Raw genomic sequence first — 13,494 nt, forward strand, 5'->3', positions numbered from 1 at the left:
TAACACTTTTCTAGGGCTATTCTTTTTCTATTAAAAAAAAATCTTAAAAGATTGTTGGATGGCAAAACATTTGGGGTTAAAAAAATATTTACAACAATTTAGGGGGAAAAGTAAGTAATTCTCACAGAAAATCCATTACATGTAGGAACTGTATTTAGTCAAAACAGCAGTCATTAGAAATAAAAAGGAATTACCAAAAGTGAATAAGGTTACAACTAATCAACACATTGGCTCTTCCTTCACACTTAAATACAAAATTGATCAAGGTAAAACACAAGTTGAATACTGGCCCAAAGCCCCAATTAAACATTTTGCTTTTGTTATTCATTTAGGATTTTTTTTTCTCTGTATATATTACTCCTTTCCCTCCCCCCAAAGAAAGTAAATATCTCCAGATTCTTGTGTAAAATAGACAATCATAAGATTAGCATGTTATAATTAGCTTACTTAAAAAAATAGCTTTTGATAGGTTGGCTATGTTTCTTTTTTAAGTGAAGGCTAGCAATTACTGAAAATATCATCATTAAGAACTAGTGTGGGCACAAAGTGTCATTTTCAAACATCAGTTTGTGATACTGATTCAACAATTATACTCCATCAGAACTTACTATCCCCATAAATAAATAGCACTCTCATTAAAAAAAAAATCAAGGGATGACATAGGTATAAGAGATATATTAGCAGCTTAAAAGATGTATGGTTATAGCATCAACATATTCCTCATTTCAAAGACACTTTTGAAAAGATGACTATATTGAATTTAAGTGTATCCTCAGGAACTGAATATGGAAGGTCTCTAAAACAACAACATTTTTTGATAATCCTAAGAGGAAAAATATAAAAGAGGAAATAGCCCAAATCGCGCCATACAATTCTACCATATTGCCCCAACTGGATTTTTCTCTCCTTCAGAAAAACAAGTCTTGGAGTGGTGAATCACTTAGATGAAAGCTCATCTACGGGGATAAATGGAGAGACCGAGTCAGAGGGCGACACAGGAGAGTCGGTGGTAGTGCTGACTTTAGCTGGTGAGTTACAAGAAGATCCAGCATTGCTGTTGTTTCCATCAAGAGCATCTGAAGGCAGACTGAGAGAAGAAAAGGCCACCCATTTTAAACAGAAGTCAAGAGATTTGAATGTGCATTTTGCAGGAGAAAAGTCTGCAAATGACCAGACCATCTACAGCAAAGAAGTCATGGTAGTTACTATTTCAGAACACCATGTGGATAGTCAAGAGTAACAAAGAAAAATTCTCTTTTTCATTAAACTAAGTTTACTATTTGTTATAGTTTAAGTAGAGAGAAGCCTGGTTTGTTTTTTTTCTCCCTGGGGTATATAACCATCCTTCTCCCGTGTTCCATATATCAATCTATTCTTATGGCCCCACTTCCAAAACCATACCCATTATAAATCAATATCACATATGCACATGCTTAAGAACTAACATCAGCTAAGTATACAAAATAATCAATGAATCAATTTCCAATGAGCATGCTAACATCTAAAAAATGAGCCAAAGCTGGCACTGCTAAGAGGATTTACAAAAGTCAAATGAAGCCTTAATAAAGCCATGCAATACACAACTTAATGAATGCTGAAAACTCAGAGTTAAATCACTTACCACATGTCGGGAATTGATGGAGCTTCAGGAGAGAGCAGACTGCTACTGGTGCCTTGAAAGAATCTCTTTGGCTGATCTTCATTGTCCATGTCACCTGTGAAAGAATCATGGTGGCAAAGTCAGCTGAAAACACCTGGGGGCCGGGGGGAAGGATCCTATTTTCAAACCAAAAGAGTGTGTTAATGCAACTTTATGGTCAAGAATTGTTAAGATAACCAGTGCTTTCTGATCATATAATTACATGTGAGGTGAGGCAAAGAGCCTTTGTATATAGGCAGGATTATACAGTCATCCAGAACCAAAGGCCACCTCTTTTTTTCTTTCTTTAAATATCTATGTGGACAAAGATTCTATAGCTCTTCCTTGGGATGATTACTATGCATTTTAGAGGGTCAGAAGCTACCTCTCTACCCACACCCTCAGACATGACCATACTTTTACCATTTAAAGAAAATCAGTCTTCTATACATTAAAAGACCTCAGAAAAACTCATGTTCAAAGAAGATCTCAGTTTTCTTTAGTAAGGCAACCCTTCTAAACCGACTAGCAGGGGCAGCTAGGTGGCTCAGTGGATTGAGAGTCAGGCCTAGAAATGAGAGGTTCTGGGATCAAATTTGGCCTCGACCCCCACTGCTCAGTCTTTACCACTCTTCTGCCTTGGAATCAATACACAGTGTTGATTCTAAGATGGAAAGCCAGGATCTCAAATAAATAAATAAACCAGCCACATTGTTCATTTAAGCTTATTCTCAATGAAAATGGCCAATTTTTGTTTAGTTCCACCTGTACAGCTTTCTTATGTTCGGATCCTCTTCCTAAGAGTTTCTCTTGACCTTGTAAGGGTCTCTTTTCTAGCTTGAAAGCCTTGCCTACCACAGCCCAATTTGTTCTCTTTTTCTATCTTTTACTTGGGTGGTAGGGTCCCAAACTTCTTTTATGGAGTTGATTATCTGAGTGAATGTTCACTTCTGTAACAGGTAAAAGCAGCTTTTAAAGAGAAACTAATTATACCATGCCCAAGGTGACAAAATCTCAATTTCCTAAAAGGAAAGATTTCAGTTTAGCTAAAATTTTGAACTTCAGCACATATTTTTAATATGTTAAAAAATACTTCAAGTGCTCTATGACGCCTAGGCTTGCCACTTCTGCATAACACTGACCCAACTATCTAAGTTATGGACAGCTCCAGAAAAAAAAGGCCTATATCCATAGCTCAGTCTTTGATAATTTGAGGGCAATTACAAAGAAATGCATATGTCTTGGTTTAATTAAATATGCTATGCTGGAAGGCTGTCACATTAATTAATCCAAGATGTATTATGTTTGAGAGAAGAAAGCATGCTGTGGTTCTGTTCTCTCCTTTCTTTTTTTTTTTAAACCCTTGTACTTCGGTGTATTGTCTCATAGGTGGAAGATTGGTAAGGGTGGGCAATGGGGGTCAAGTGACTTGCCCAGGGTCACACAGCTGGGAAGTGGCTGAGGCCAGATTTGAACCTAGGACCTCCTGTCTCTAGGCCTGACTCTCACTCCACTGAGCTACCCAGCTGCCCCTGTTCTCTCCTTTCTGACCCCTTCAATTCTCCCATTTTTACAATCTCACTCCAGCAAATTAAATTTCTTACTAAATATGCAGTTTGTTTCATTCGCTAAGCAAGTAGAGAGAAGAACAAGGTCAAATAGAGATGGAATGAGATGAGCCAGAACTGGATCAAAAAGCACCTTCTTCTTGCTTAGGTCATCATCCCAAAGCCAATGCCCTCCTTCCTTTCATCCCACCTTTTAAAAACTAGGGGTAAAAACCAACACTACAATCCTGACCACTTAAAACTTTATGCCACATCTTAATATTATCCAAGTTAATCATTGAAAGAAAAAGCAATAATATTCTTACTGAATTGAATCTAAATTGTGAAGTATTCCAATATCTATCAAATGTCACATGGTCAGTGAAAAAAATTAATCCCAACTGCTACTTGATAATAATTTAATGAGAATGTATATGAAATCATTTGTAATTGCAAAGTACTATGTAAGCGCAAGCTATTACTTAGACTACATGTTAAAAAAATACAACTTTATAAATCCCATTTCCACAACTCCCGTAGAGACACAGTACCTTTTCTCTTTATGGGTCCCAGCACACTTGGTCTGATACAGTTGATGGGACTCTGACTCCTCCTGCTGATGTAATATGAATCATATTTGTTATTACCAGGCCTCTCTATGCATAGGTCAACAGTTGTGATCAGAAGTCTACAAGATTCCCAGAGAGAGGCCATAACTACTCCCAGAAAGGATTTGAATAACCAGGTCCAGCTGGTACAACTCATTAGACCAGAAAATGTGGTCACAAAATGTAGGTCTCAGAAGCCATGCCCAACTTCTTTCCAATCCTAAGTGCACAGCAGCAGAAGTTTCTAATTGTTCTGCCCTAATTCTGGATGGGAATAGGAATAACCTAGTAGGAGACATACTTCTAACTGCTCTCCAGCCAGGAAAATCTTCCTAAATTTGGACAAATGAATGTAGAGTTAGGCAGTCCAATTTGTGATTCTGCCTTAATCCACAGGGCTACTACAGACCCAGATGTAGATAGAGGAAGCATGAGTAATGGCTTGGAATCAGGAAGACTGGAGAGTTCAAATTCCACTTCTAACAGTTATGAGCTATGGGAGCCAAGGCAATCACTTATAGATAAAGTGACTTCAGGCAACTCATTAGGACTTCTCTACTAAACAGGTAACCAACAATCTAAATCTTGGATATGTACTGGCCCACTCAGATTTGTATTAAATATGACTTTTTCATATATCCAACAGCAGCTACAGGATGAGTTTAGTTAGTTTCCAAAATCTTGGGACTTAAATTTTCAGTTTGGGTTAGTAGAAGGAGTTCCCACATCAGAAGTCAGATGCTCATGAAATCATAAACGCTTTGCACATAGGCACGTTTATAGTTGGATGAGAGGGTATACTTGCAAAAAGTATTGAGAAAATTCTATTTGGGAGTCAATATATACCAAGGCACAATCTCATGTGTACAAATATGTATCTATTCAGGTAGATATTCCATAATATGTGAAATGACCGTTAAAATAAGAACATTTTAATTTAACTATGAGAAGACACTATTCAAATTTCCTAGGTCCAGAAAAAAGAAACTCATTTCATTCAGAATCAATTTAGCACTCTCATATAATGTGAACTTACGTAGCAAATCGTCTAGTCGGGCTAGGAATAGGGCTAGGAGGCATCCCATTGCTGGCAACAAAAGTCTGTAGTGAAGGCGAATAGCACTGCTAAAATAACCAAAATGCAGCAGAGTTTTTTTAAAAAAGAAGACATGACATGCCACCTTCCAGATCACATTCTCTATAGTTACAGAAACTGACTGAAACTAGGGGCACCAAACAGAAGGTTTCCTAAGCTTCAGCTTATCTGCTGTCCCCCATGGTGGGTGAGCTGGACAGAGCACATGCTTAAAAGGTATGTGTTTTCCTGACTTACTGGATGAATATTAGGGGGCACATGGTCAAGCTTCACTCTCTTACCTTTCCAATTCCCCTGGTGGGTGAAGGAGAAGGAGAAACTGGAATAAAATCAACACGCCTTGGAGATGACTTCTCTCCATCATCATTCTAGGTAAATGGAACAGTATGCAATTAAATCACTGAGAGTTGAACTGAGATGATAGAAGTGAGGAAATATTGGATTGTGGCTGCTGCTGCTGGGGAGAAGCACCTTTTATTGCTGTTTCACTGGTTGAAAGAGCCCAGAATTTCCACCACCTCTATGCCATGGCAGGGAATACCAAAATTAGTTCCACTGACATAGATGATATCTCTTTATGCTGTGGAAGAACTAGTTTTATGAACTTCCAAAAGTTTCCAGTAGCTGTATTGCAGCTCCAGCAGAGCTGGTACTGTTCAGTATCAAGATATTGGAGAAAAAGGGAATATCATCATTCTTCCCTAAATCTGAGTGGAGACTATACTGAAAGTAACATCAATTAGGAAATGGCTGTAACTGGGTACCAGTGGGGAAGCAGGAACAATGGCAGCTAAACGCACCCCCAAAAAAATGGCCTGAAGAATTCAGAATTTGTAACCATACTATTCACCTTGGAGAATCAAGAAAATTGGACATGCATTCTAGGTGCTCTTTTCTCTTAAATGATGCCTAAAATGACTGAATTCACCTAATTGTTGAAATTTGGCTCTAAACTACCAGCTCTAAGTTCTAATAGCACCAAAGCATGGAAATGCCAGGCTGCAAAGAGATCCTCAAAGTCTATTTGTGTCTAAATAGCCAAACTACTAGAATTGTCAAGGATAACCTGAGAACTCTAATATTCCAGTATATCTAGGAAAATAAGTACCATCTTCCCTAGTAACATGTTTCCAGTCACTGGGTTTAAGACTCTGAAAGAGAGGTCAAGTAAGAATCTGAAAAGTCAGTTCCATCCTTACTCAGTTGGTCAATCAAGACTACTCTGGAAAATAGTTGATCGTTCAACTACCGTAATCTGTACATAGGAGTTAAATTCCTTCATAAAAAAAATGTTTCAATTAAGTTCTAAATCTCTTTCAATTGGCAGGTATATGCTAAAATAATGGGGGACATGTATGTATTATGGATATAAAAAAAATTTTTTTTTTTCAGGAAATCTACCATCAGTGGTTTTAAAGTCCAATAGTTAACTAATTAAGGAGAGAAAGGGAGAACTTGGATGGTTTTATCATCTAAGAATTTTGACTAGACTTTTTTGAATCCCAGCATTGAAAGCAAGTAGTGCTCCAAAAACAAAGTGGTGGTTTTGTTCCAGGCAATTATTTATTTTGAAGCCAACTCTCAGAGAGTAGAGAGTAATCTTATGGCTAAACCACACAATATTTTTTCTTAAAAGCATTTTAAGTTCCAGTACATCTCATCCTAATTTTTACCAATGAGAATTTAAGGTTTTAAAATAAGAAAGCAGAAACAGGGAACAATGACATCTTGGTAAGTACAAAATTTTAAAAATTTCTGCAAAGTTGAAGTATACTTTACCAAGGTAAGAATTTCTTCCCATGTTTGGCTTATCTGCATTGCAGTTTGAATTTCTCTAAGAGAAAAAAAAAGGAAAAAAAAATCATGCTTGGCCATGCCAGTTGAGACTTTAAAAATTTTTTTAAAGATAAAAATAAGATTGGATACAAATGTACCAGGAAGTAAACACCATCCTAAAACATTGTAATTCAAAAGTAATGTACTTACCGTTCATGCACAGTTTCCCTGTTCAGCATATCCATCCCTTCTTCCTGAAGGAGAGTAAAAATAACTAACCTAAATGCAATAAATCTTTACCAAGCTTTATTTAATATTAATGCATCATCTTTTTCTTTACTGTGGTACAGACAAAAAATCTTTGAACAAGTATTCATATTTTTACTTAACACTGAAACTTGCAAGAAAATCCCCACTAAAGAGTATCATGAAGGGCTTCTTAAAGGAAGCAAGACACTGGGAACAACATGAAAAAAGCTCTGAGAAGCAGAGCACTGGCCTGTCTGGATTTTAAGGTTTGTACTACTAAGTGGAAAGAAATAAGGTTAAATAGACAAGGTGGAGCCAAATCATGAAGGGCTTTGAATGTCAGATGAGGAGTTGGGATCTCATTCAGTAGGTAATAGGCAGACAATGTCAGCTTTGATCAGAATAATTATAGTAGCAGGGCAGCCAAGTGTCACAGTGGATAGAGTGCCAGCTGTGGAGTCAGAAGACTCATCTTCCTGAGTTCAAATCTGGCCTTAGACACTTACTAGCTGGCTGAATGTGGGCAAGTCACTTAACCCTCTTTATCTCAGTTTCCTCATCTGTAAAATGAACTGGAGAAGGAAATGGGAAAACACTCCAGAATCTTTGCCAAGAATACTTCCAACGGTTTTGGTTTTGTATGAGTGTGCTCTGACAACAATGACCAATGTGGAAGTGTGTTCTGCGTGATAATAAAAATGAGATAAACAAATTAAAGAATACCCCTGAAAATACAACTGAAAACACCTGAACATTAGCAATGATGCTAATTGTATTGGTATGCAAGATGGCTTGGCCAGAGGGACAGGGAAAGAACTAGAAACAGAAAGAATAACTAAAAAACGGATAGAGAGAGTAATCCAAGACATAAGGGACATGAGTAGTGGGAGTGGAGACAAAAGAATAAATCAGAGGATGCCAAGAAAGAATAGAGGAGATTTTGTGATTGGTTGGATAATGTAGTGGATGAAAAGAGAGGAAGAATCGTGATGATACCAAGATTTTCAATGTGTGACTGGGTGAGAGTTAATTCCATTAATAGTAATGGAGAATTTGAGAGAAGCAGGAAGTTAATTGGTATCTGAAAACAATAAAGTTTAAAAAAATCCTTTCATATTAATTGTAACTACTATTATCTACTTTGATTTACTATTTTAGAACATCTTTCCTCTGATGAGAGGCCCAATTTTTATAATTCATTCATTCAACAACTGATTTTTTACAGATTCAACTACGTGGAAAGAGCACTTTGCTAGGTCCTAAGGAGGTTTGGCACAAAGGTGAATACTACGCAGTGCCTGATCTTGAGGAACTTAAAATCAATGAGGAAAGCACACCAAAAAAACAAACAAACAAAAAAAACTCCTTAAAATGTTCCTTTCCGAGTATAAGATTTTTAAATCCTTTATGATTAATACTTAAAATACTTGGTGGTATAATATGTATACCACCTTACCTTATAAAGCACCTTATAAATTTCCTAGTTATATATGCCAGCTGATCCTCACAAAAGGCTGAGGTAAACAGGGCAACTGTTATCTCCATTATACAGATTAGACAACTGAGGCTCAGAAAGGTTAGGTGACTTGTCAAAGGTGCCATGTACCTGGCAAAGTATAGCCTAGAACCCAATTCTTTTGACTTTAAGTTCAGAGCTTTTACCACTCTGTCACATTGTCACAATTTTCTGTGCTATTTTTTAAAAAAGTACACAGCAAAGGCAAAGTCCAAAGAAAAGAATAAAAGATCCCATTTCGGGCATAATTATAAAGGGAAAGAAATAGCCATAAAACCTAAGGCTCTAGCACTGCTCCTTACCATTGAATTTCTAAAGCTTCTGTCTGCTAATTAGCACAAGTGCTCTCCAAGAGACTGAGTTCATAAAGTCAGTTTATATCACTGAGTCAAAGAACCAGAATTGAAAATTGAGAAGGGCCCTTGGAGGCCATTTAGTCTACATGGTACTTGAATTAAGCATCCTCATGCCCAAGAACATGCCTGATAAGTGGGCATCTAAGGAAGGACCTCCTGAAGCAGCCTCTCCCACTTTCAGGCACTTCATTAGTTCAGCTTTTTCCTTAAAGGAAATTTAAATCTGCTTTTTGGTAGCTCTGACTCACTGGTTCTACTTCTATCCTCTGGGACCCAGTAGAATAAGTCCAAACAGCCTCAAGACTATGACCATGTCTGTGCCTGATTCATTCCCTTCAAAAGTTAAATTACTGTGTTATCTAGGTAAGGTGGGAAAAAGCCACAAGACTCTGGGATCAGCGGAGTTTTCTAACCTTGATCCCATTCTCTTCAGCATCATCCCTAATTTGCAATGGAGGAGATGTGGATGGAATGGGAGGGGCAGATTAATAGAAAAATACTTGTTACCTGCAAAATTGTTTATAATAGAAAGCGCCATATTTTAAGGAGTGACATAGACAAATCAAAGCATATCCCAAAAGGGTAACTGAGAATAAAGGAATTTGGAATCATGTTCTATGACTGAAGGACTAGGGGATCTTTTAACCTGAAAAAGGGAAGACTTAAGGGAGAATATGAATAGCTATCTTCAAACATTTGAAGGGCTCAAATGCATTAGAGGGCTTAAGTTTAGTCTGCTTGGCTTCAGAGGTTAAAAGTAGGGTGTTAAGTTACAGGTAAATTTCAGCTATTTATTAAAAATCTATATTTTTTAGTTTCTTATTTTTATTTTTCAGCTAACAAGTACTTTTCTATTAACCTATCCCTCCCATTCCCTCCATATCTCCCCATATGAAATTAAAAGGAAAAATCAAAACCAAATTAAGCCCTCATAACTACATAGACTGGGAAAACAAATTTCAACATTAGTCATGTCCCAAAATGTTGCTTTCTACATTTGAAGATCATCACCTCTCTCCATCAGGATGTGAGTACTATATTTCATCTTCATCCTTCTGGACTCACAGTTTATTATTTTCAGCTGAGTTTAAAGAAAACTTCTCCTGTAGTTATTATTGCCTCATGAGATAATGAGCTGCGGTGTTCAAACAGAGGCTAAACGACCACCTAAGGGGACTGTTGAATTAGATACCTTCTGAGGTTCCTTCTAAATCCTTCTAGGATTCCTTTTTTTTTTAAAAGGAGACAATTTGTAAATGTGTATTTTATAATTTCAGTATCATAAATAAAAGGTATGTGGAAGGCATAGAGGAGGTGTTATGTGATACATAATATGGAAGGAAAGTATTATGTTTCATTCCCACTTGAGATGGCCTACCTAATGAAGAGAGATATTCTTTATCCTTGTAATGTTGCTATTAGCAACTTCTAGGAAAGAATAGTTATTAGGGGATACCGATTCCTCTATATGTGTGAATAAATGTATATATGAACAAAAATGTCCTTTTGGAGGAATAATTTACTAAAGAAAATTGTTTTCATTCTTCTAAAAATAAATCTGTTTAGTGATATGTTTCTCCAAAGACACTTAAGACATCCAAGTAAAGATTCAAAGGTTAACATAATGCCTGTTGGGTTTCATTTTCAGAATGTAAAGGGGCAATATTGCAATATTACAATATTACAATATGGAACGCTATTTTGAACTTAAAAGGTTAATTTCTATGGCCAAAAAGAAGTTACAATTAAAGACCAGACATAAAGAAATAAGAAATGGGCAACTAGGGAAAAAAGATCAGAAAATTAAATTGCTGAAAATAAATCCGAATTTTCCCATTAAATCAGTAGCTAGACTGAGAGCTGATATATTTCTGTTTTCCTTGCTCAACTTATCTTTTTTTCTGTAGTTCTAAAAAGTAACAAACATTATATATAGATAATTTGCTTTAATATTTATATCCCTAGCTATAGATAAAATACTCTTTTCTCAGAGCTTTACTAAGAACACATAACATTATATAACATATAACAGATAAATTATTCATTACATATTATCATATGTTATTATACATAATACACATATATAATGACTAATAACCAAAAAACACACGTTTATACTATTTTGAGGGGAGGGCATAGACAAATTTCAGAGATTTAAAAAAAAAGGTTTACTTAGACAGCAGTTGTAAGCTATCTTTGTAACTTAAGATACACACCTATCCACACAGAGAGGACATGCTATCATCATGTCCTTTTGGGAGAGGATAGTATAGGAGAAATGCAGGGGTGGGGGGGTGGAGAAGATTTGCTATGCTATGCTATCAGGTATCAAGGGTGTGCTAGAGTGTGAGTGAAGTGATATAGTCTGATAGCCAGCCCCAAAAGCTAAATCATTTCTCACAATGAGGTCTTGAGTATTTCTTTCCAAACAAAATGCCATAAAATGTGGAATCATACCTTATACTAAATTCCTGAATTTAGAGTAACAAGGAAACAAACATAACACAAAGGAAGCCCTGTGAACAATTAAGTCACGATTTGCGATTTTAAAAAAAGAAAAAAAAAAAAGGCATAATCAGGTGTGAGTATGACTATACCTATTTTATAAATAAAAATGAAGCTTTTCTAAATAACAACCCTCTGAGTTTTGGGGAGAGAATGAGGCAATATGTAAAATAGTTACATTATTTTTTGAAACTAATAACTTCTAAAATTTCTAAAAACTTTTTAAAAAGAAGAAAAAATTTATTTTCCAAATGTCACTCCTAAACTGAAAATCTAAATTATCAATGATCTTTTATAATAGCATCACCACATAATAGGAATGAAATTAGACAGCTTACTTTACCTTTTGGTGTTAGATTGGGCAGTTCTTTCAAAGCACACCCCCCAATTTTTTTTTCTTACCTGTTTTATCTGATGAATCCGGCTACTAGGGATTCGAAGAGGAGAGGATGGTGGCAACTGTAAAACAATAAAGAAAAGAAATCAAATTTGTTTTTAATGTTTCTGCTTAATTCACATTAAAAACAAAAATTTATACTGATGAAAAATTTAGGGTTTCCAATACAGCTCAAAGGAACTGTTCACCTGGGAAATATGGGGCAGAAAAGAATGCTATAATATTAATAGAAAAGAGTGATGAAATGAAATGGCTTGGAAGTCGCAGAACCTGAATCTGAGTTCAGACTTTGATGGATTTGTGATCTCAGTGTGGGCACTCCTTGCAAGGTACAAATCACAACTTAGGACTTCTCATCCAGAATGACTCTTATGGGAATTATGATTCGATAGTTTTAAAGAAGTTAATGAGAGTATGAAGAAAAATCCAAGATGAGGTAATTCATGCTATATTAGCACAATGTCTAGGATCCATTTAGGATTACTTTAGAAAGATGGTCAAATAAATAAAACAAAAAAAATAGTTATTCAAATAAGGCTCAACTATTTCAGATTTTGTGACAATCCGTGTGTGTGTGTGTGTGTGTGTGTGTGCGCGCGCGCGCATGCAAAACTTAAGTTTATCCTTACTAAACAAATTCTTTCCTGATAGTGCAAATAACATTGAAACAAAATTTCATGAGATATATTTTAACCTCTTAAGAGGCAAAATTGTTTAAGTGTCCTTAAGCACTGTAGAAGGAATATTATTTACATATTGATTAAAAAGCATTCCCATCTACTGTTCTTTAACTGAAGGATTTTCTACCATGCCAACACTTAACCAAGTTAGTATTAATATATTTGAAAATAACAAAACTACATGGCTTCCAAAATATGCAGTAATTTTGGTATTTTATTATGGTCAAATTAGCTGAACAAAACCAGCATAACAAAGAAGGTCAAGATTCCAACTAGATAACAAGTGAGGCTGGAGCACTGGGTTGCTCTCACGAGTAGTGACAGGACTTGGGCTTGCCTGGCCTACTTGGCAAGTCTATGGCCCAGAAGCTGGGCAAGAAGCAGGAAGAAACAAGAACAAGCTCTAGACTGTTGTGAACACTAATCAATAGCTAAAGATGGACTGCATGACTGAATTAAAAATACAAAACATGTTTGAATACAGACCACAAAGCAATATGCTAGATGCTGAGGGATGCACCAATATCATTAGGACTTAAGACTGTACCCTCAAGAAATCTATCTAGTAGAAGGCACAATTTAAACACAGGTCCTCTAAACTCCAAATTCAGAACTCTTTTCCCACTGTATTATACTGCTTTCTAGTCAGCAACAAGATAATTCAATAAATAAATATTCTCATTGTAGTGCAGAGCACTGTTAGGCAATGATATAATTAAGTTTAGAGAAAAAATGGTTCTCCTTATCACTGCAGAGCTTGGGGTCAGTATAAAGAGAGGGTATACACAAAGGTTGAAAATACAAACTAATACAAGACGGAAAAGGTACAAAGCAAAACATGTGAGATCAGAGGGGGAAATAGGGAATGCATTAGGGAAAAATCACAGAAGGCTTCATGGAGGAGTTTGGGCATTAAAGGATTTGATCTAGTTCAACAAACATTTATTCAGAACCAACTAGGTACAAAGAAGGCACTGTGCTAGGTACTGAGGATATGAAACTAGCCAAACTCTTAAGAAGCTACAATCTAATAGGAGGAAGGACAAATAACCGAGATAGGAGAGAGAACAGGATATGTGAAGAAAAGATTTTAACAAAGTACCAGGAATTCAATTCAATAGGGGG

General features: G+C 36.1%; 1 protein-coding gene across 1 annotated transcript in view; it reads right to left on the bottom strand.

Annotated features, from left to right (window-relative positions):
• Positions 1 to 936: 936 nt before the first annotated feature.
• Positions 937 to 13,494, bottom strand: part of LOC123253516 — a 47,020-nt gene continuing 34,462 nt past the window's right edge. The window contains exons 8-15 of the mRNA XM_044682698.1: positions 11,695 to 11,751; positions 6,877 to 6,920; positions 6,670 to 6,724; positions 5,172 to 5,258; positions 4,831 to 4,919; positions 3,738 to 3,802; positions 1,622 to 1,715; positions 937 to 1,087 (exon numbers count right to left, since the gene is read on the bottom strand). Of these exons, the coding sequence (XP_044538633.1) occupies positions 937 to 1,087; positions 1,622 to 1,715; positions 3,738 to 3,802; positions 4,831 to 4,919; positions 5,172 to 5,258; positions 6,670 to 6,724; positions 6,877 to 6,920; positions 11,695 to 11,751 (642 nt within the window). The remainder of the gene's footprint in view (positions 1,088 to 1,621; positions 1,716 to 3,737; positions 3,803 to 4,830; positions 4,920 to 5,171; positions 5,259 to 6,669; positions 6,725 to 6,876; positions 6,921 to 11,694; positions 11,752 to 13,494) is intronic.

Source organism: Gracilinanus agilis, chromosome X (assembly GCF_016433145.1).
Source record: "Gracilinanus agilis isolate LMUSP501 chromosome X, AgileGrace, whole genome shotgun sequence".
NCBI classification, from domain to species: Eukaryota; Metazoa; Chordata; class Mammalia; order Didelphimorphia; family Didelphidae; genus Gracilinanus; species Gracilinanus agilis.